This window comes from Vombatus ursinus, unplaced genomic scaffold, assembly GCF_900497805.2.
Source record: "Vombatus ursinus unplaced genomic scaffold, bare-nosed wombat genome assembly UNPS02012319.1, whole genome shotgun sequence".
In the NCBI taxonomy this organism is placed as follows: domain Eukaryota; kingdom Metazoa; phylum Chordata; class Mammalia; order Diprotodontia; family Vombatidae; genus Vombatus; species Vombatus ursinus.
The window spans coordinates 518,447-540,461 of NW_020952097.1; the positions used below are offsets into that span (position 1 = coordinate 518,447).

The 22,015-nt window shown below is 44.6% G+C and overlaps 2 protein-coding genes across 2 annotated transcripts in view; both read left to right on the forward strand.

Moving 5' to 3' along the window:
* Window positions 1–11,726, forward strand: part of LOC114039875 (cysteine and histidine-rich protein 1) — a 47,737-nt gene extending 36,011 nt beyond the window's left edge. The window contains exons 3-4 of the mRNA XM_027857777.1: window positions 1,757–1,968; window positions 4,977–11,726. Coding sequence (XP_027713578.1) covers window positions 1,757–1,968; window positions 4,977–5,368 — 604 coding nt within the window. The 3' untranslated portion in view covers window positions 5,369–11,726. The remainder of the gene's footprint in view (window positions 1–1,756; window positions 1,969–4,976) is intronic.
* A 6,959-nt stretch (window positions 11,727–18,685) lies between these two features.
* TONSL (tonsoku like, DNA repair protein) overlaps window positions 18,686–22,015 on the forward strand; it is a 32,375-nt gene continuing 29,045 nt past the window's right edge. The window contains exons 1-3 of the mRNA XM_027857703.1: window positions 18,686–18,800; window positions 20,368–20,463; window positions 21,863–22,005. Coding sequence (XP_027713504.1) covers window positions 18,776–18,800; window positions 20,368–20,463; window positions 21,863–22,005 — 264 coding nt within the window. The 5' untranslated portion in view covers window positions 18,686–18,775. The remainder of the gene's footprint in view (window positions 18,801–20,367; window positions 20,464–21,862; window positions 22,006–22,015) is intronic.

A 22,015-nucleotide genomic window follows, 5' to 3' on the forward strand; every position in this document is an offset into this window, starting at 1 on the left:
GTGAATCTTCTGAGGGTAGCTGGCTAGAAATCCTAAATCCTACCTTCAGAGTGAAGATTGTGAAAGTGATCCATTTCAGAAATTGGTAGAAAAATCTTACAGCTATACTTGTGCCCAGCCCTTTCTTGTGTCATAGCTGAAATAAATCTTTTCATCTCCCCTTTTCTTTTATCCTGCTGTGTCTGACCTCTGCTAAGCAAGCCCTTGATCATTACACTAAGCTTTAGTTTTCAGTTACTGAATTATCCTCTGGGTGTCCTTCCATATTCTTGATACATCCTGCCTGGGTCTCCAGCCTTATCTTTCCCTTGGAGGAAAAAGATTTCCAATAGGGAAGTGGCCCAAAGGCTCCACTTGTAAACCAAACCTAGGCATTTGGGCTGGGAAAAGAGAGTTTCACGGGACCTAGGGGGTCCTGGAGCTGGCAAGAAATCTAGGCTTTTGATTAGATGGGATTCTGATTCTGGGGTGGCTATTGCTGATCCCCTGCTGCAAAGCAGTAAGCCGATAGTCAGGTAGTGACCGACTATACTTTGGGTCTGGGATAGACAGCTAGCTAGCTTGTCACAAACTCTGTTATTACCTTTCCTAGATCAGAAGTCAAGAAAACACTTTTGTGGGCTTTGGCTGAAGTGTCCTTACAAGTCACACGTAGAAAAAAGCCTGTTTTCAAGGCCAACCCATATACCCTGTTTGATGGCCTTTCTGGTTCTCTTTTCAACAGTATAGCTGACAAATAGGATTTAGGAAATCATGCATGCCCTACTGGCTGAATGAAAATGCTTCTCTTTTGCTACCCTACCCATTCTTATCCCTTCCTCTAACCAATTTGATTCTTGTTCAGCCTTAGGAATGTGGGTCTTTCCTGGGGCAGTCCTAACCAGTAGATCCAGGTCAGGGTCCTTCTCAGCCTGAAGCACCTTGGAGAGAGACCCAATTTCATTGTGTAGGGCTAATGGGCCTGATGATCTGGTTTGGCTTCTCTCCATGCTTTCTTCCTTCCCCCTTCCCTGATCTAATTTAACAGTTCCAGGACCATAGTTTAAAGCCTGTTGGTAGAGGGTGGTCTGTCAAATTTTCCTATAGAAAACAGGGCCATGGTCCCAGCCCTAGCCATGATTAGAGATCATTTAGGGCTTGGGCTTGTACAATACCAGAAGTTTCCTAGATGGGGCATTGACTGCCCAATTACAAGACTTCTGGCACCTCTTTGTCTAGTTCATCATCAGTAAACTCCTCATTGCCTTCAAGGACTGTGAAACTGAGAACACTGATTGGGAGGCATAGGGCTGTGTGCACATAGTAGGACTTAAATCACTTGTTGAATGGAATTGAACTTGAGATTTCAAATAGTGCTAGGTAGTTTTTCTGAACCAAAAAAGCCTTCATTACATTCTGGAGTGCAAAAGTGAAGTAATACTAGCATAGAATGCTTGTGTAATGCTGTAGTAGTGCATGAAGGTGGAAAGACGTAGGAAAAAACGGAATCATTTGTGTGTACTATGAATCTTGGACTCTACGTGCACTAAAATGTAGTGTCAAGATTTGAGGCTGGTGCTGACTTGTGTAGGGCAGCACAAGTTCAGGGTTCTTCGTGGTACATGTCCATGGGTCCCAGATGACACTGCTGGGGTAGGGCACGGTCCTGTGCTCTGCCCTTGGGCCTGCAACATCTTTGGCTATGGCCTCTATGTGCATGCTTTATGTCCAGAGTCTCCAGTGATGCACATGTGCACGTGTGTCATCTTTCTGGCAGGGTCACGCAGTGCAAATACAAACGTATCGGTTGCCCATGGCAGGGCCCCTTCCACGAGCTGACTGTGCATGAAGCAGAGTGCACACATCCCACCAAGACTGGCAATGAGCTAATGGAGATTTTGGATGAGATGGACCAAACCCACAAGAAAGAGATGCAGCTATATAACAGCATCTTCAGCCTGCTCAGCTTTGAGAAGATCGGCTACACAGGTAATCATCTGAGAGGCTGTGAGGGGCCCTGGGAACTCCTCTTCCTCTGAACATTTCCTTGAGTATATTTTGTCATATATTTAACCCATGGCCTCTCTTTTCATAAAAAAGCTGTACAGTGACTGTCTCCAGTCATTGTACTGCATGTGTGCTTTTAGTTCATTCTGATATGGAATGTAGTTCAGCTGTGTGTATTCCCTCTCTTCTCAATGAAGAATGGGGATTTAGAGTGTATATAGGGGGATAGTCTAGAAGCATTGGATAGAATGGCATGTTAGGGGAGGAGGGGTAAATAGGGACATATGTCCAAGGTTACTGGGGATGCTGAAGCTTCTCAGGCTCCTTGGAGAACAGGATTTATGTTTGCTGGGCTGGGCTGAGCTGAGCTGAGCTGTGATGTGGTGTGGTCATTCCCTTGTTGGATGGAGGTAAGATAGTAGTTATACTTGCAAAGTACATAAGACCAGGGGAGAACTCAAAACCTGAAATCCAGGAAACTGTTGCTGTGACCCTTTTTGTTTTCTTGAAAGTTGAAGTGACATCTGACAGTGTGCTTACTGACAGACACTCCTTGTCTGCCTTCCTGGCTAGGATCCTGTGCTTCAGGAGAATCCCCTGACCCAAGTGGGTGTTAAAAGTCCTCTCCTTGCCGTGGCTTGGCCCTGGGAGGGGAAAGTGTGTAATAGATCTCTTCTAAATTCATCTCATGTGAGTTTTCTCCCTGGTGTTGAAAGGTTAGGGAGGAACCATAGTAAGGTTCATCTTCAGGTTAGCCCAACCTTGAGCCTATTCTCTCCATCCTTAGGTACCTAGGAACTCTGGCTTGGGTTTTGATTAACCTCAAGGGCAGAGAATTAAGGGGCAAAAGCCTTGGGGTGTGGAGTGATGGGAGGATTGGGGAAGAGTGATTAAAAGAAATTGGCAAACAGCATTACTCCGCATGCCTTATCCTGGACAGACAAGGGTGTGTTGTTGACCCAGGTAAGTTGGCTGTTGCCCATCTCACTGATTATCTTTCACAACTCTTTGTAGATCTCTCTGGTCAGTGTATTAGGTTAGATAAAGTGGATCTGAACTAAAAAATGTATGGGTGTGGGTCTGAGTTGAGATGGGATAGGGTACCTAATTTTTTGTTACTCAGAAATGACTGACCCTTGGGGCTGAGATGAGAAGTTCCTTGGGGGCCCTGAAGTCTCTTGCCCTCCGGAGAAGAACAGCAGGGCATCCTTGTTCTCGGGCAATTAATCAGCAATGCGTTGTAAAAAGCTGTCAAAGAATGTCTCCCTTTTAGAAGATTCAGACAACAGACTGAGCTGTGAAAACACAGTTCATCAGTCCTAGGCCCTGTTGAAACAGAACGGTAACAGACAGAGCTATTAAATACTAGCTGGCTGGATCTCGTTGGATCTTTGGCCTAAGAGTGGGACTTTAACAAGCAGCAATGCCATACTACATGGGGTCTGAACATGCTGGGGCTGTTCCTGTCTTGGCACCAAGTGCAGGGATGCACTTGAGAGAAGAGACTTGTTTCCCAAGGTGTTGGGGGCTGGCTTGGGCTGTGCTCTGTGGTGGAATCTCCAGTTAAGGACCATGTTCTCCATCAGTAGCCATCTTTGGGGAGTTGTGGGGTGGGAATGAGCCAGGGCTGTTAACCATGTCCTATGCAGTCTGTGGGGCTGGAGGCCAGATTAGGAATGCTCTCCTGCCCCCTGTGGATGTATACACTTTGTGATGAGACAGATGCCAGAAAAGCATTTGGGTTATGATTGATTCCAGGAAAATGATGATGTTGGTCCTAGGCTAATACCATAAATTGTGTGTAGCTTGAAATAACTGGTCAACTTTACTACACAGATATGTTGTGCTCGCTCAATTCTCTCTCGTAGAAAATGTTGGAAAATATGTATCTCTGTATGAATTGCACAATAAGGCTGTATATGTAGCTGTGCTTTGAGATTTCTCGGTTTGTAAAGTAAAGACTTAACACATGGAAACTACCTGCTTGATCCAGGATGATAGCTTGAGAACATTGGCTATGCCCTCTGGTGGACCTGGCTGGCTAAGGGTTTCCTGGACTGAGCCAAGAGGACTATGTCTGGAAAGGTTTGTTTAGTTGTATTTGATTTACTAGCCTCTTTGCAAATCTGAGCCCAGAGCAGCTCAACCCAATGTATTGTTTTCTTTATACATAATCTATACATGTATCTCATCTGGCATTCTCTGTACCCTGCTGAAAACGGACAGTCTGTATTTCCCTTGCCCTGCCCTCTGGTTGCTCTGCGGCGATGCCAAGTCTGTGCCTTACCTTGTTGACGGCTGTGTATCCAAATCCAAATAAAATGCACATTGTTCTCAGAACCGTATCCTGTCTGTGTGTTCTGCTTGTTCTCCGCCCCTACTCCAGTGTGGGCACACACATCATGAGCTAGTCTCCCAAAGCCATAACTGGTGCCAGTTGCCAACTCTAGGAGCTCCCCTCCACCCACCCAGTGCCTGGCAGTGCCCTGTAGATCAGAAGAATTTTTGCTGAAAGCTTAGAATTGCAAGACACTTCTAGATGATAGCCCAATTCAAGTATAATAATAGGACAGATTGGACCTGCTAAGGAATGACTATTTGGGGTATGTGTTATGTCATTATCTAGCTCCTGGTATATACCACAGAGTGGTTTGCTGTTTACCTCTTGCAACCTATTGTCTCTCTTCAGCTGATTTTAATTAACCATGTTTGTATTTTATCTTATTTCCCCCCCAAAGCTTATGCATCTGAAAATCTTCCTGTAGTTAACTTGTCATTTAAAAATTAAAGGGCATTGAGTTTCTTCTCGGTAAGTCACATTCTTCCTGAGACTAACCCAGCTTCGAGCGGTTGGACCCCTTCGGTCTTCATCCGTTCTGAGGAAGGCTCCACCCGGGAGCCCCAGGTAATGTGAGCTGCTTGTCCATCCTGCCGATGGCCCTCAATAACTTCCTGGTCTTTCTTCCCTGTCCCTCTCTGTGCCATTGCAGAAGTTCAGTTCCGCCCATACCGTACCGACGACTTCATCACACGCCTCTACTACGAGACGCCGAGGTTCACCGTGCTGAGCCAGACGTGGGTCCTGAAGGCGCGGGTGAACGACTCTGAGAGGAACCCCAATCTGTCCTGTAAGCGCACTCTCTCCTTTCAGCTCATCCTGAAGAGCAAGATCAGCTCCCCCATGGAGTGCTCCTTCCTCCTGCTCAAGGGGCCCTACGACGATGTGAAAATCAACCCTGTGATCTACCACTTTGTCTTTACCAATGAGAACAACGAGACCGACTACGTGCCGCTCCCCATCATAGACTCCGTGGAGTGCAACAAACTGCTGGCCGCCAAGAACATTAACCTGCGGCTCTTTATATTCCAGATACAGAAATAGGCAGGGCTGGGGTCATGCTGGCGAGCTCAAGGAGAAAGAAAGCACCACTGAACCGTACTTACCTCGTCCGGGCAGCCTGCACCAGTTGTGATTTCACAATATAATCAGATCATTTTAGAAAAAGGAGGGAGGAAACAAAAACAAAAAACCCAAACCAATTGGAACAAAGTCTGCATGCGTATGCAACAGTGTAAGCAGCCACAGCCTGCCTTCTCTCTTCCCCTCTCCTAGATACCCTGGGCCAGGGCCTTCTCCAACCAACAGCCTGCCCAACTGCCCCCGCAGGCCAGGTCAGTGGGGAGCTAGACAGCAGTGGAGACCTCTGTGGTGTCGCCCTCATTTGCCAGGGAGCGTGTGAGAAAACAGCGAGTCGTCCCCTGTTACTTTATTACATTGTGGCAGAGCAGTGTTGGCTTGTTCATGGTTAAGTGCACAATTTACAGATGCATGGGGGCTCAGGGGATCCTGGCTGACTTTAGACAGCATATGTGATTGAAATTAAAAAGGCGACATTTTTCCTATTTTTTTTTCTTTTGTTTGGGTGGAGAAGTCTAGCTCTGGTTTAATATTTGAGAATACTATTTTCTTTGATTTTATGCAGTCATATGGGGAATTGGAAAGGGAAGAAAGCTGTCCAATTTCCTTTCCCCTTTTTTAAGTCTACTTATCCACAGGAAAGACCAATGGGAATGTTATGGTATCTTTGAGAAACCTAACAAGGTGAAGCCCCAGTTTCTGGGGACGGGCTGGATGATGGGGAATGAGAGAAATCTTCATGTAAGGAATGCACCATCCCATGCCATCCACCTCTCAGGTATCTGGGAAGCAGACAGAGATGGAAGGGCTGCTTTGAGCTGTCTGATGTGTGAAGCTGGGCCCTCTTCCTCTCCCCATGTGCACATCCCCCATTTTCTCCCCTCTCCAAGATGGCCTGAGGCTTTTGGGAGACACCAGCTTAAGGGTCAAGGGAGCTAACTTCAGACTGAGGATTGTTGAGAGTATGATGTGACTTATAGGCCTCGATCCCTGGGGTGAATTTTTGTTAATTCCTAGCACAGAATCCTCATGCTTTGACTGGGTTCCCAGGGCATTATCTTCAGGTTAATATTTATGGCACATGGGAATAAGCTGTTTGCTTCTCTCTTTCTCTGCTCTCTCAGCCCCACTCTAACTCCTTCAGGGTCCCAGAAACCTGCACTCAAAATAATGGAGTTCTCATTTGTTTTTGTATTACATTCAATCATGAAAAAAAGGAATACCGTGGGCCACAATGTATTTTCATGTTCCTTACCCTGCCCCCCACTCTGGTCCCTACCCACTTGCCAAATATAGCCCAGGCTACAGTTCTCACTGAGACAGGATGATGCCTTTGGGGCTCAGCAGACATTTTCGGAATGCAGGGTGAAATTCTGTCTCTTCCCAGAAAAAAAGACATTAACTTCTTTACAGGCTCTTCTAGCAATTAGACAATTTTCCAGTGTGAGAAAGAATATATATATTTTATAGATTAAGTCTCTGGCATGTTTGTGGACAGGAGAGCCATTCACCAAACTGTGAAGAGTTCTACAGGGATATTTGCTTAACACTGTTTAGCAAAGTGAAGTATGTGACTTAGTTGTGGAGGGAAACTGTCCTATGGAATTGTGACTAGTAGATGGTATCTAAGGTCAGCTTACTCCCATCACATTGGCCACTTTGGGACATAGTTTTGTACTGTGTCTGTGGAATAACTGGATCAATCCAATTGTACATCATGTAAAATCCACTACGAGACTGCTTGTGGCTTCTCTGCTTTGGGTTTTTCCTGGATTTAGGTTAACTCTTCCCAGCCTGGCGTGATTACATTTTCTCCTGTTGTAACCAGCGGTGAACTGGTGAAGCGTGTGTGTCAGTAACTCAGTGACCCTCAGGAGGTATCAGCAACATAGTCTTTTAGAGTGAGCCCTAGGGTGATTTATAAGTGGTTTCCAAAAATGGTCTTGTTGACCCATAGGTGGGTTTTAGCTTTTGCTAGAGATAGGTGTGAGTGAGTGAGTGAGTAGTGAGTGAGAGAGAGACAGAGAGAGAGAGAGTGTGTGTGTGTGTGTGTGTGTGTGTGTGTGTGAATGTATGGGTATGGGTGGGGGGTGCGTGTAAGAGGAGAAAGGTACAGTGTTTTCCTGACAAAGCTTTTTTTGTGGTCTGTGGTAAAGTGGAAGGTCAAAAGGGCAAGTATGGGGAGAGCCTCTCTTTGCTTTCTACTCTCCTGATCCCAGTGCTTGCTCTCAGCACCCCCTTAAAGGTGCCTGGAGACTGCATACCAACAACTTTTTCTCCTTCCTCCTGCCCCCTACCCCTTGCTCTGTAAGAATGTTACCCATTATAGCTTTTTTTGTTGATCAAATACCAAAGAAATACATTTCCTTCAGTCCTCCTCTTCTTTCTTCTCTTCTCAAATTCTGCTTCATATTAGAACTAGATTCCACCCCACTTACCCATTTGGTAAGGAGTGACCAAGGTGGTACCAAATTAACCAGAGCATGGGTCCTTTGGAGTGACGTGGCAACTACCTTCATAGATTGGGGTCTTGAGGTCAACTTCCTGCACTCTGCTTGCTTTTGGTCTAAGTCCTTCCAAAGGCTAGACAGGGAGTTAGATACGTGTGGGACCTCTCAGGAGCACGCCAGCTTATGGGGTGCCATTTGAGAACTGCTGATCTCAAGGATCATTTATTCTGTTCAGAGAGTGTGGAGGAAAAGCAGCAGGTCTTTCTTAGATTTGAAGATAATGAGGTTAGGAGGCTACATGGCAAGAGCCCAGACCTTCTCAAAGAATGATGGTCAGGCTATACCAAGCACCAAGATCCTTCTCCCCCTCCCCCAAACATGGATGTGGGAATCTGGTGTGAAACATTCCTGTATACTGTCAGGCTTAGTTATTTTTTAGCTAAGATTCATCCTTCATTTCTGCAATGTGCCTGGGTCATCTGTGATGAAATTGATCAGTATTTGCTGCCAACTGGGTCAGGGCTTTTCTAGGGCCCTGACTGAGGAAATTCCTCTACCCTCAGCACCCAAGGATCCTGAACTGCTCATTTCCTCCTGCGCTTCCCTCCATCCCCCTTTTGTTATTAGGAAAGAAATCTAATCTCTTGTATCTGCATCCTCAGCCCCCCGTAGGACTTCTAGTAATGAATATTGAGGTTTTATTTAGTTCCAAGCATCTCCAGGAGGAAGCATAGGTCAAAGGAGTTTCCACTAGGTGTGAAGGAATGTGATTGACATGTAAGTGACAGGCTTTCTGCTGTGTAAAACACGACAAAATTCAGAAGAAGTCAGATAGACATAGCTTATCCTATGGGGCTGAGGAAGGGCAAAGAGAAGACAATTTTTCTGGGGCTATGCTCCCTACCTCAACCTCTCACCCTTAGGAAATACCAGAGCGAGTGAGGTTGAGACACTGCAGGGGAAGAGATTTGCAAGTGAATTTTTAAAAACACTTTTAAAAACACTTCTTTGAAGGCCAGGGTACATGCACTGGGTACATGAAAGCCCGGGCTTTTAGCTTTTAAAGTAAAAAAATTCTGTTTAGGCAAGTTTCTCATTTTGCCAATAACACCCCTCACCCTCTCTCCCACCCTTCTGTGCCTCCCTTCTTCCTTCTGCAAAGAAGGAATTCCCCACACCTTAAGCATTGTCCTCCTGTACCATCAGATACTCAGGTAAAATCCAGTGTTAACCCAGCTGCTAATTTGAATGGGCTAATTTCAGGTGGCATAAAGGTGGGTATATGGGTGTGTTTGGATATATGAGGGTGTGTGTGTTGTCAGTGATGGGGAGGCCATTCTCACAAGCTGACATCCTGAGAAGTGCTATCTATTGACTATTAGCCACCTGTTTTATCTTAAAAGGGAGTGGGGAGAGGACAGAATTCTTGGTTTGGGGTTTCAGATGGGGAGCAGTCATCCTTTGTTGAGGAGCAGTCATATAGTCCTTTCACTGTTCTTTATTGTTGTCTCTACCCTTCCCTCCACCCTGACCTCTTCAGGTATGACTGACTCAGTTCCTGTGTAGTACAGGTGGACATCACCGGGTGAGTTAGTGAATTCTTGTTGATTTTTCAGGGTTGATACTTGTCAGACTTTGTACCAAGTCATCTTTATGGTTTAAATCTTGTGAGGGGCAAAAAGAGAGTAGTGGGTGGGTAGGAAACTAGTAATGGATGGAACTAAGAATTGGAAGAGTAGGGAAAGGTGTAGCCTCACTGTAGTATCTCTCTAGGAATGAAGCACTGGCTTCTCTCATGATGGCACTGTTTCTCTTGTTTCTTGAGTAACTGTTATATGTATTTCAAAATACCTGATGGGGGAAAGATTTGTCTTCTTGGTATTTTGGCAGATTCTCTTGAGAGCTGTTATGTTCTCTCTTTTTTGAGGATTAAGAAGCTCTTGTCTTAGAAAAAATGGGGACACATAACAGATCTTCATGTGATAACTAGACATATCTTCAGTGCTGTTGTTATTACTGTTAATGTATGTGTGCATGAAAGTGGCAGGTGAGAGTGATGGTGAAACCAACCTGTGACCCCAATATTGTTGTTATCAGCACCAGGAGCTGATAAAATACAGTATGGATCAAGGGAGGGTGGTCAGAATGGTCATATGGGTGGCTGTCATGTAGGGAGAGTGAAGTTGATAGTCCAGAGGAAAACGAGTTAGTTCCCTTCACCTGGTCCCTTCATTGAACCAAGAAATGTTGAGTTTTATCACATGAACCTAGGTGATAAATGGTGCCCCCATCCCTGACCTTCCACATTGTAGGTATTTCTTACCATGTGCCTTGACAGTCCACCAGAAATCTAGCAAGTGGGCAAGGGAGATGGCCAGTTAGACTGGACAGGGTGGCATTCCCAATAGCATGATGAAGGCATCACTGTCTCCTCCCACCTTCAACAAGGTGGACTTTGTGGTGTCTCATAATATCCTGTCATGGGAACAGCTACAGGTCTGTTTGTATCTGTGTGTCTGTGTATCTGTGTGTCTATGTCTATGCGTTTTAGCTTCTAGAAGGGCCCGCTGTATGTGATAAAGAGGGGGACCAGCGTTCCCTGTTCTTCGCTGCCTCCCTCCCACCCAACCCCCACCCCAGCTCATGAGCAACACAACCTTCCTTCCCACAGAGAACTCTGAGTATGTTGCCTAGAACCTCCTGTTGAGGATGAGGGCAGGATCCTGGATTTGTTTGAGCTGGAGGAGGGCAAAGGATAGAGGACTGAGGTTGGGAAGTGAGCTTAGGGTGAGAAAATCAGGAAAATGTTATCTCAGTAGGAAAGTTGGTGATTTCCAGGAGACTTTTTGGTTGGTTTGGTTTTTTAAATGCTTTGCCAAACTGGTACTGGTGACAGAAAGTATTTTTCTAGTCTCCAGACGGCCAAGGCCCCTTCTATTGGAAGGTATGTGTGTGAGTGTGAGTGTGCACACCTGTCCGTCAGTGATGGTCCAAAAGAGAATTGTAAATAAATCATGTTTTTACATAGCCTTTCTCCCATAGTCACCAAACAGTCCCTGCTCCCACCCCTTCCCTCTTCCACTCCCCAGTATTCTCTTCTGGTTTCCCTAGGCCCCCATGGCCCCTATAATGTTCATACACAGCAGCTGAGCCTTACTGCCTGGTTCTGAACTGGGCGTCTTGAAAGATTGTAGCAAGTGTCTCGTGCCCCATTGGGAGACGGGCAGATCACAAACCTCCTTGCAGTATTCACTGTGGGTAATTTATTTAACTAGTGAATGTAGATTAAAGTAATTAAAACGAAGAGAAACTAATGCTTTGTCTGCGGGATCATGTGTCCTTCTTGTATCCTAACCTGATTTTTAATTTGTCGTCTTGTTCTTTTGAGGCTCTCTTTTGAGGGCCCAGTAGAGAGCCATTGGTATGAGGGAGGGGATCAGGGATAGTGTTGGCAGAGTGGATCCAGGGGGAGAACTGACTGAGAAAGGCCTTAAGTCCAAATGGAAGGGCAGGGTGGATCTTTAGGAGACAAGTACTTAGTACTGGACTCCAGTGACTCCAGAGGTGGGGGAGGAGGCTTGGGGCTGGGGTTTTACTAGGGGCTCAGCCATCCGTCTCTTCCCTCTCCCTTCTCCCTTCCCCTCCTCCCCCTCCTTGCTTCTCCTCTTCTCCCATCTTCCCCTTCCACAAGCACTACATCCTTTGATTCACTTAAAATGAGAAATTTACAAAAATAATAATTTTTAAACAAAAGCAAGAGAAAAGTGTTTTTAACGCTGTTGGGAATGATTCATTATGTTACTTTTGTGGTCTGCGTTCTGTTTGGATATTTTCTGTATGTAACTGTAGTTTAAAAAAAAATTGCCAAACTATGCTTTGTCTGTGTTTCCTTAAAGGGGGTGGAGGTGGGGGGGTGGGTAGGGAGGGATTGCCTTCCTGGGATTGAGGTCTCTGCTTGTTCTTGCCAACATCTTCACTTCACCTAGAAAATGGTCCAGCCTTGCCTGGGTTGAGTATCAATTTGATACCCTCATTTGGCTGGGACCCCACAAAAACTGAGAATATACTAATTTTAGTCTGGCTTCTCCTAATCTTCATAGTAACACAGACATTTCTCACATTAAAATATCTTTATATCTTTTAATTTTTTGAGATAGATAGGACAGATATAATATCTATTTTGCAGATAAGAAAACAAGCCTACAAAGATTAAGTAGATTGACTGTAGTCAACTGGTTAGTGGAGTTAGGACTAGAACCCAAATCAAAATGACAAAATCTCAGTTGGAAAGGACCTTAGAAAGGATCTTTTAATCTCCCATTCCATAAAGGAACCCCATCTACAATATCCCTGACAGTAATCTTCTATACCGTTTGAATACCTTGAATAATGAGATCTCACTTTACTTCTTAAACCACCTGATTCTGTTTTTTGGATGGCACCAATCATTAGGAAATTCTTTTATTGAACTGAACTCTGCCTCTGTATTTTCTACCATTTTGTCTTCTGGAATAACTTAGATCAAACTTAAGTCCCTCTTACATGTGGAAAAGAGGTATCAGTTTGCTTCTCTAAATCTTTTTTCTTTCCCCTCCAGATTAAAAAGCTCCACTTTCCTTAAATGTTTCCTAAATAACAGTGAGTTTCCTTTCCATCATAAATGCCTGCATGCATATGTTCCACCTTACCAATGATCTTTCTAAAATCTGGATCCTAGAATTTAAACACTAAAATTCTTAGAAGGGATTGGTTTGAACAGGGCAGAGCATAATATATTAACCTCCCTCCTTCCCCTCTGTACACTGTGCTGCTGGCAATTCAGCTTCATATCGTATTAGCTGCCATCTTACACAATTTGCTCATATTGAACTTCCAATGCATTCAAACCTTCCCAGTCTTGTATTTGAACATTTTCTTTCTTAACCAAAGTGAAATCCTCAAAGTTTCTGTTGTTCTGTTGTGCCAGTTAAAGACCTTTTTTCAGATTCTAGTTTTGCTGTCCAATATGTTATCTAATCAATTACAGTCAGTAACATTATGTGCCTACTATAAAGGATTGGGGATATAAAGAAAAAAGTCCCTGTCGTCAGCCTACATTGTAAAGTGCTGGGGGTTTTGGGGGGAAGAGGGGATTGGGCAGGAATTCCTTGCTGAAGAAAGCCCCATTGATACAAATATGCATCTCTTCTGTAACTTGCTTTAGTTATATGACCCTGGGCTTTTGTACCAAGGTCAGTGTGACTTAGAGACCTCTATCCAGTACACCAGGCTGGCTCTCCAAACAGATAACTAAAATATAAAATATAATTTGAAGAGGAAGAGAACACTTAAGAAATAGGGGGATCAAAGAGGACTTTGTGTAGAAGCCGGTACCTGATCTAAAAGGTAGATTGAGAGGTATGTTCTAAGCGTGTGGGACAGCCTATGTATATACATAAAAGCACAGAGGTGGAAGATGGCCACCAGAGGTCTAGGGAAGCAGGCCCATTTAGAAATGTGCATGAATTTGAAATAAGCATGAAAACTTATGCCAGATCCAGACCATCAAATTTCTTAGTTTCAGGTCATCCATAAAATTGTGATGAAAGCATTTCAGTGACTTCATTTAAGTCAGTGAGAAAAAATGAGAACTGAACTCTGGACCTTCCACTAGAGACCTAACTCAGATAAAAGGCTTTATCCATTCTTCTACACATTGGCCCATCACTCCAGTACAATTTTTTCTAAGGGACAGAAATACTGCAGCTCTCAGTGTACAGTGTAGACATGGGGCTCAGTGGGTCTGAAGCTATAGGCATATAAAAGCAAGTAGTGGTATTCACTTTAAACAGTCTAGCTATAAACAGCTGTACCTTACTATGATTGAAACCTAACTAAGAAGTCTAGAGTGTATAATCCAGGACAGCTGTCCCTAAACATGACCACAGTCAGCTGGCTAAGAAATCATAAAGGATGGAAAGTTGTTGGGTTTTGAGAGACATAACTTTTTATCATCCCCTTACCCCCAGATCCAAAGGAAATAGTAATTCATATCAAGCCCTGGAGACTGAAAGTCAGTCTGCTCCCTAGGAGCTTGTGCTATGTTCAATTTGTAACTATACCCAGTCCTGCTATTCTAATCCCTTATATTTATGACTTAGTGACACCCTTATACAGATAGCTGACTTCTAGCAATTTCAGGTTCCCTTCAATGAGCATACATTCTATTGAGGAAGACAACATATTTTTATATGTGTGTCCAGTCAGAAAGTAAGCTCTTTGGGGGCAGGGAGGTACTTAATAAATGCTTGATTGTTCTACACATACCAGTATGTGTACTTATGTGTGTGTATGTACATATATATACAAGCACACAAAATAAAGCCCAGGGAATTTCTTGGAAGAAGCATTAGCAGCTGTGGAATTAGGAAAGATCTCATGCAGGAAGGAGCTTATTATTCTGGATTGATGGAAACGCACAGCCTGACCTTCTTATCCAGTGTAGTACTGAACATAACCTGTTATTTAATGATTCTCAGTGTTTCATACAGGGAGTGCTGCTATGACACAGTGAGGTACTGTTTGCCTCAACACTGAATTGGCTAGGCTTTGTGAATTGCTGATCTAATTTCTTCTCTCTCTTCTTACTACTAGTATGGTCCTTTCTCGTTGGAGGTAGGAACCCACCAAATAAGCTTATTAAAACAGTCTGAGATAAAATGTTAAAATTCTCAAACATTCTTAAAGGGACAATTTACGATCATTTACAGAGGGAGGATAGGTTCACTAGGAGCCAGCATAGGCTCGACATAGTATTACAGACCTAGAAATGAAGAGAACCTTAGAGGTGTCACCTAAGTCAACTTGGTGATTAATCAAGAAAAGGTTAATACAGTTGAAAGAGCAGTGGCTCTGGAACTGGAGGCCCTGAATTCCAATGTTGCTCCTGAGGCTTATTACCTGTATAACCTTGGGTAAACCACCTATCCTTGAGTTTTCTCATCTGTAAAATAGAGGCTGGACGAGATAGCTTCTAAAAGGATTTATGATCCTATGGCTAGGTCAGGCTAGCTAGAATAACCTGATTTTTAAAAAATGGGTTTATTATTAGATCAGAAGGATGTTATAGATATTCCTGGATGGTAGGAAGCAATTTGACTCCCAGTAAGCTTTTGGACAAGATAAGAGAGGTGGGCTAGACAAAGAATGATAATGGCAAGTTGCCTGCATTTAATTAACACTTTTTGTATCCCCAGCAGTTAACTCCATGCTTGGCTGGTGCTAAGGGATTATAAATGTTACTTGATTGACTGATAGAATGTAAGCTGTTTGAGGGCAGCTACTTTAATTTTTGGCTTTGTATATCCAGTGCTTAGCATATAGTAGGCTGTTAAACGCTGATTGATAGGAGATTAATAATTTTGGCTGTGGTCACAGATTTATAGCTAGAGGGGACCTAGAGGTCATCTATTCTCCTACTCCTTCATGTTGCAGATGAAAAAAGTGAGGCCCCTCTAGACAGGGGGAATGACTTGCCTGAGGTCACATAGGCAGTATACATAAGAGCTGTGATTTGAACTCAGACCTCTTATTCCAAACCCAAAATTCTCTTTATACCATGTTGGCATCTACAGTGAGTGACTAAGGTGGAATTTGAACTCAGTTCTATTACCATCCCAGTTCTCCCACTCTTCTTTTCTTCATCCCTCCTTTTCTAGGCTCCTTCCCTTCCTGCCTCAGAACACACAAATATAATATTAACCCTCATTTGATCAAAGGTCATCACTGAGCATTTTTTTTCTGGTCTGGGCATTATCAGGTCGTACTCAGAAAGATCAGTGTCTATGGAGCTTGGACACTAATTGGCCCTGAAAGTTTGGGCTTTGTAAGTGTTTTTTGTTTGTGTATTTATTTATTTATTTTTTTCTCTTTGCTGTCCACCCACTCTTCTATGTGCTATGAAGAGCATCTTGGCTCTAGCAGTGCTTAACTTCACTTCTAAAATACCAAACCAGTTAGAGTTGCATGTAAAGAAGGTATTTGATGAAGGGACTTGATTTTAGTGAGTTCAGTTGTAAACTTTGAAGTCTTAATATTGGCAGCAGTTGAATAATAAGTGAAATAACTAATGGATTCATTCCTCTCTTTCATTTGTATTTTTTTTTTTTAGGCAATTGGGGTTAAGTGACTTGCCCAGGGTCACACAGCTAGTAAGTGTCAAGTGTTTGGTCTGAGGCCAGATTTGAACTCAGGTCCTCCTGACTTCAGGGTCCATGCTCTATCCACTGTGCCACCTAGCTGCCCCTTTTTCTTTATTTTTTTTTCTTTTTTCATTTTTTTTTCATTTGTATTTTGAAAGAGGAGCTGGTTAACCCAAGTCAGTTTCTAATTGGTGAAAAGTTGGGGGCTGAAGGAGAAGGCAAAGAGAATTTTAAGAGTAAACCTTCCCAGGGTCCCTTACCTTTCCAAGCTACTGCCCTGCTCTGGAAAGTAAAGAAAGAGGGTTAGTTACCTATACTCTGACCCTACTTTAAGTCAAAAAAGCCTTTTTAAATTTCTTTCTTTCTTTCTTTCTTTTTTTTGTCTAGGCAATGGGGTTGACTTGCCCAGGGTCACATTATGTGTCTGAGGCTGGATTTGAACTCAGGTCCTCCTGAATCCACGACCAGTGTTCTATCCACTGTGCCACCTAACTGCCCCTTAAATTTCCATTTTATAGAATAGCTGAGGGAGGCCCAGAGGCTTACCCAAGGTAATCCAGTGAGTATATCCATTAGCTGTGAGGGCATCTAAAAAGGGAATCAATCAATGGGATGGTATATATGGCTAGTTTCTACTTTTAGGGAGCTCTATTATATACCATGTCCAAGGGAGACCTGAATATTTGCTGAGTAAATTCCCATTTGTGGCCCTAAAGGAGGCTCAGAGTCTTGTGGAAAGGATTCTCCAGAGCAGAGTTTTAAAAGCCTAAGAGTGTGGTAGTAACTCAAAGGAAGCTCCCTGGAATAAGTTGCCTCCATCCCTGCTCTCCCTATGGAGTATCCCTTCATCTCCCCTTTCAACAAAAAACAGAAGAGGAATAGGGAGCTTAGCTCTTTTTTCAGTGGGATAGGGGAGCCTCAATAACTAGCTAGCATTTATATAGTGTTTTAAGGCTTTCAAAGTGCTTTATGGCTGTTATTTATCTTATTTGATTCTCACAACCATCTCACAACCACCTGAGATAGGTGCTGTTATCTCCATTTTATAGTTGGGGAAACCCAAGCTGAAGGAGGTTCAGTGACGTGCCTAGGGTCATACAGCTAGTGTCTGAGATAGGATTTGAACTTAGATCCCTCTGATTCCAGGTCTAGGATTTGCTTAGACCATAGGCCATCTTAATAAGAATAGCTAACATTTATCATGCACCTACTATGTGCCAGAGGATAGCTAGGTGGTGATGCAGTGCCTAGAGTGCCAGGTCTGGAGTCAGGAAGGCTCATCACCCTGCACTCAACTGTGGCCTCAGACACTTAACTAGCTGTGTAACCTTGGGCAAGTCACTTCACCCTGTTTGCCTCAGTTTCCTGGCTGGAGAAGGAAATATCGAACCACTCCAGTACCTTTGCCAAGAAAATCCCAAATGAAGTATACAAAGTCAGACACAACTGAACAACCCTATGTGCCAGGCACTGTGCTAAGTGCTTTACAATTATTAACTCATTTGAGCCTCACAAACACTCTGAGAGGTAAGGGATATTATTATCCTCATTTTACAGGTGAGGAAACTGAGGCAGACAGAACTTAAGTGACTTGATCAGGGTCACAGCTAGTGTCTGAGACTGGATTTGAACACTTGTCTTCCTGACTCCAGGCCTGCTCTATCCACTGTGCCAGCTAGCTGCTTTTAGGGGGTCAGGAGACCCAGGTTCTTTTAATAAAAATCGTTATTCATTTCTTTTGGTTTTATATCATCTTTATTTCCCAATACACGCCCCCCCTCACCTGAGAGCCCTAACTTATAACAAAGAATGTAAGAAAAATCAATCAAAGCGAAAACATATTAACCAAGTCTAGCAACTTTACCCACCTACGGTCCTCCACCTTTGCAAATAAGGAGAGTGGCCCTTCTCCTAATTCTTCCTTGATTCCTCCCTGGGTTCAAGCTTGGAGAACCAGCTTCCTGCTGAATCCTTCAGTTTTGCTCTGTGACCTTAGGAAGGTTAATTGCCCTCTCTGAGCTGTTGCCCTTTTTTTGGGGGGATGCAATCGGTGTTAAGTGACTTGCCCAAGGTCACACAACTAGTGAGTCTCATGTGGCTGAATACGGATTTGAACTCAGGTCCTCCTGACTCCAGGGCTGGTGTTCTATCTGCTGCGCCACCTAGATGCCCCTATCCCATTTTATTCTAATGAGTATACCTCCCTGTCACTATGAACTTCCCTAGGAGACTGAGGGTTGGCCCGTTTGAGGCGAGGCTCAGAATTATTTTCCTAGAAAACAGATACCTACAATCCCCAGCGTGCTTTCTGCATTTCTCCCTGTTCAGAATACAATTTCCACCGTTAACTTTCGAGTCTCTCATTTCGGACTACAATCCCCAGAATGCATTGTGACTCGTCCACGGGTTTCGGACGATTCCCGGCACACCTTGCGGTTCTCCTGGCGCCCATTGCCATTCCCAGAATGCCTAGGGGCCTTATTTGCTAGGACTTTGGGTTTCAGGAGGCAGAGCTCAAAGCTGACAGGCCCAGGCTGTTGGGAGTGACCACGCCCTCCAGGTTTCGTGGAGTCCCGCTGGGGGGGGGGCCTGCGAACCAATGGCGGAGCTGCGCGCGCACACGGAGGAGGGGCTGCCGCCGGAGAGCGGGAAGCCACCGGCAGCGGCGGAAGCTGGTTTAGTATGTTGCTGCTGCTGCCGCCGAGGAAGCTCCCTGGACTGGCTGACGGGGAGGCTGGGACATGAGCGAGGAACGGGAGGTTCGCCGTGAGTGAAGGGGAGTGGGCGAGGGCGGGGTTGTAGGCCTGCGAGACACCATCTTCCCGTCCCGGTCATTTCCCGGCCCTCGTCCCTTCCTCCTCTGTCACCTCACTCTCTTCCACACCTACCCCCCACCCATACCACCTCAGACTCTCCTTCCGTCTCAGTCTCACTTCTTCACTGTGCCCTCACTCACTTCCCCCGAGCCCCCCCACTCCTCCTGTGTCCCCCTCCACTCACTTTTCCTTTGTCATTCCCACTCACTTCCCCATTTGTCCCCCTCGCTTCCCACTCTCTTGCTCCTCCCCCCACTCGGTTCCCCCGTGTTCCAACCTATTCACTGTATTCTCCCGCTCACTTCTCAGTCCCCTACACCCACTTTCTTCCTTTGACCTTGTCCCCTCTACTAACCTTCCCTACTTTCTCTGTGTCCTCTCCGACTTACTCCCTTCTGACCTGTCTCCCCCATTTCCCTTCCAACCATACCCCCATATCCGCTTAGATCTTTCCCCTCTTTCCCTCTCTGTCATGCCATGGGAGGGGGGGGTTGGCATTTCCCTGACACTTTCCCCATGATGCCCACCTCTGCCTGTCCATGACCTTCAGAACCTCATCCCTCATGTTTCCTTAGAATATCAAACATACCTCTTATGGCTCCTCATGGTCCTCACAGACCAGCATCATCCTCTCCCCTCAGGTCATCATCATTCTTATGCCTGCCTAGAGCATTCCTGACCAGCCCAAGTCTTCTCAGACCATCTCCCTAGTGATTCTCCAGATCATCTCCTCTTTGTCCTGTCCACCCTTGCAGTAGGACAGATCCCCTGTGTCAGGGTTCCTTCAGACCAACGCAGGTCAATACAATACATGATATTTCATGAGGAGTGCAATAGAAGTACAAAGCATTGTGTAAGACAGTGTTATGTAATGCAAATAGTCCTTCCAGAAAACCTGGGTTTAACTTCTCCTCTAACACTTAATAATAATATTAGCTAGCATTTACATAGTGCTTTAAAGTTTACAAAATGCTTTACAAATATTCTCTCATTTTATCCCCACAATAAACCTAGAATGTAGGTGCTATTATTTTCTCTATTTTACAGGTGATCAAACTGAGGCCTGTGCCCAGGCTCACATAGCTTAGCTATTAAGTGTCTTTGCTATAAGAGATGCCTCTATAATAGAGGACTGGTGAAGGGTTGTATTGAGAAATGTAGGGGCATAAAAACAAAAATTACAATGAATGTTGAAAATAATAGTAATAACTAGCAATTATGTACCTTAAGGTTTACAAAGTGTCACATGTATATTTTCTCACTTTGTACTCATAACAATCCTTTTAATTAGGTAAAAACAAGTGTTGTTATCCCCATTTTACAAATGGAGAAATTGAGGCTCAGAGAGGTACAGTGCCTTCTCAATGGTCACTAGGGAGATGGTTTGAGAAGTCTGAGGCTGAATTTGAACTTAGATCTTCCTGACTCAGTCCAGTGTTCTGTCCACTGAGTCACCTACCTCCCTTAAGGATGGGTGGTGGGGGCCATCCTTTGAGGCTTTCAGTCATCTCCCCTAGAATTAAAGAAGGCCAAGGCCAAGGCCCAGAAGAATGGACAGCTCAAGGAGGAGGCTGTGCTCTGCAATCAGCTGGGGGAGATTTTGGCTAGCCATGGTAAGTATACCTTTAGACAGTCAAGTCACCACCCCTGAGGAAGGGGGTGGAACATGATAGTTTGGGTTCTCAGGCTCTCCCTTCCTGCCAAATGGAGAGGCAGAAATAGATAACCTCTCTTCACAGTTAAGTTTCTGCTACAGACACTCCTGGGTATATGAGGGAAAATAGACACATCTTTATTTCTGACCTTTCCTTGGGGTTTCACGCTGGCAGTTTTGGTGCAAGTTGAGAGTCAGGGAGTCAAAGGTGACTTTTTTTTTTTTTTTTAAGGCAATTGGGGTTAAGTGACTTGCCCAGGGTCACACAGCTAGTAAGTGTCAAGTGTTTGGTCTGAGGCCGGATTTGAACTCAGGTACTCCTGACTTCAGGGCCAGTGCTCTGTCCACTGTGCCACCTAGCTGCCCCAGAGGTGAAATTCTTAGTGGACTCAGAACCAAGTTTGATTTAGAGTCTTGGGATACAATGATGGATAGAATCACAATGTTAGAAAGTATCTTGGAGGTGATTCAGGACAACCCTTACCTAGGCAGGAATTCCCTCTACAAAATTCTAGACAAGTAGACATTCAGCCTCTGTTTAAAAAAAATACCTTCAGTGATGAGGAACCCACTACATCCTGAAGCAGCATGTGCCACTTTTCGACAGGTTTAATTATTAAGGAAGGAAGGAACATTGATTCCATGAGTGGTGGGGAAACATAACCATACCCTCATAGAGCTATGGGTCTAATGGGGAAGTTATCCCATGAATTTGGGGTGTTCCTTGAAGAAGACAGCCCCATCTTTAGAGGTTCCATGGTCCAAGTAAGTAGGCTATAAACAGAATCAGTAGCTATTTCATACAGTAATCATAATGGAGCACTGAACAAAGAAGACACCAGGTATTAGACTGATGGCTTGGTGAGTGCTTCCTGGAGGAGGTGGCAGTGATGTAGAAGAAAGGGAGGACTGGGAATAAGGAACACGAGGAAGTGGGCATCTATAGGCATCTTGGCCAATGAGCAGAGGCTTGAGATGAGAGAATAAGGGGGAGCCCCTAAATAAAGGTGGTTTGAGGGAGGAACTCAGCAAAACAGACCAGCCAGGGGTTTTTGTCAATTTGTATTTGGCCCACAGCCTGAAAGGGCCATCATGACTATGAAGAGTGCTATAAGTAGGCAATGATTCTTCCTGTTCTAGTCTATTGAGCCTTTTGGAGACTGGGGAGAACTAGAGAAGGTGATAGGCCAGACCTAAGGTGAAGTGAACCCATATGAGATCTAGTCCTGCTACTTGATGGTGTCAGATGGATGGGACTGCACCCTTGACTACAAGCATCATCTGTCCTTTTGTGGATCCTGCCTCCTTTCCCTCACCCCAACTTGACAGTGGCTCTCCTTTTCCCTGGGCTGATCCAGGCAGCTACAGGGAAGCATTGGCTGAACACCAACAGGAGCTTCATCTTCTGGAAATCACTGGGGATGTGCTGGGATGTGCTGTGGCCCACCGAAAAATTGGTGAGCGGCTGGCAGAGCTGGAGGATTACACAGCTGCCCTGAAGGTAGGGTGAG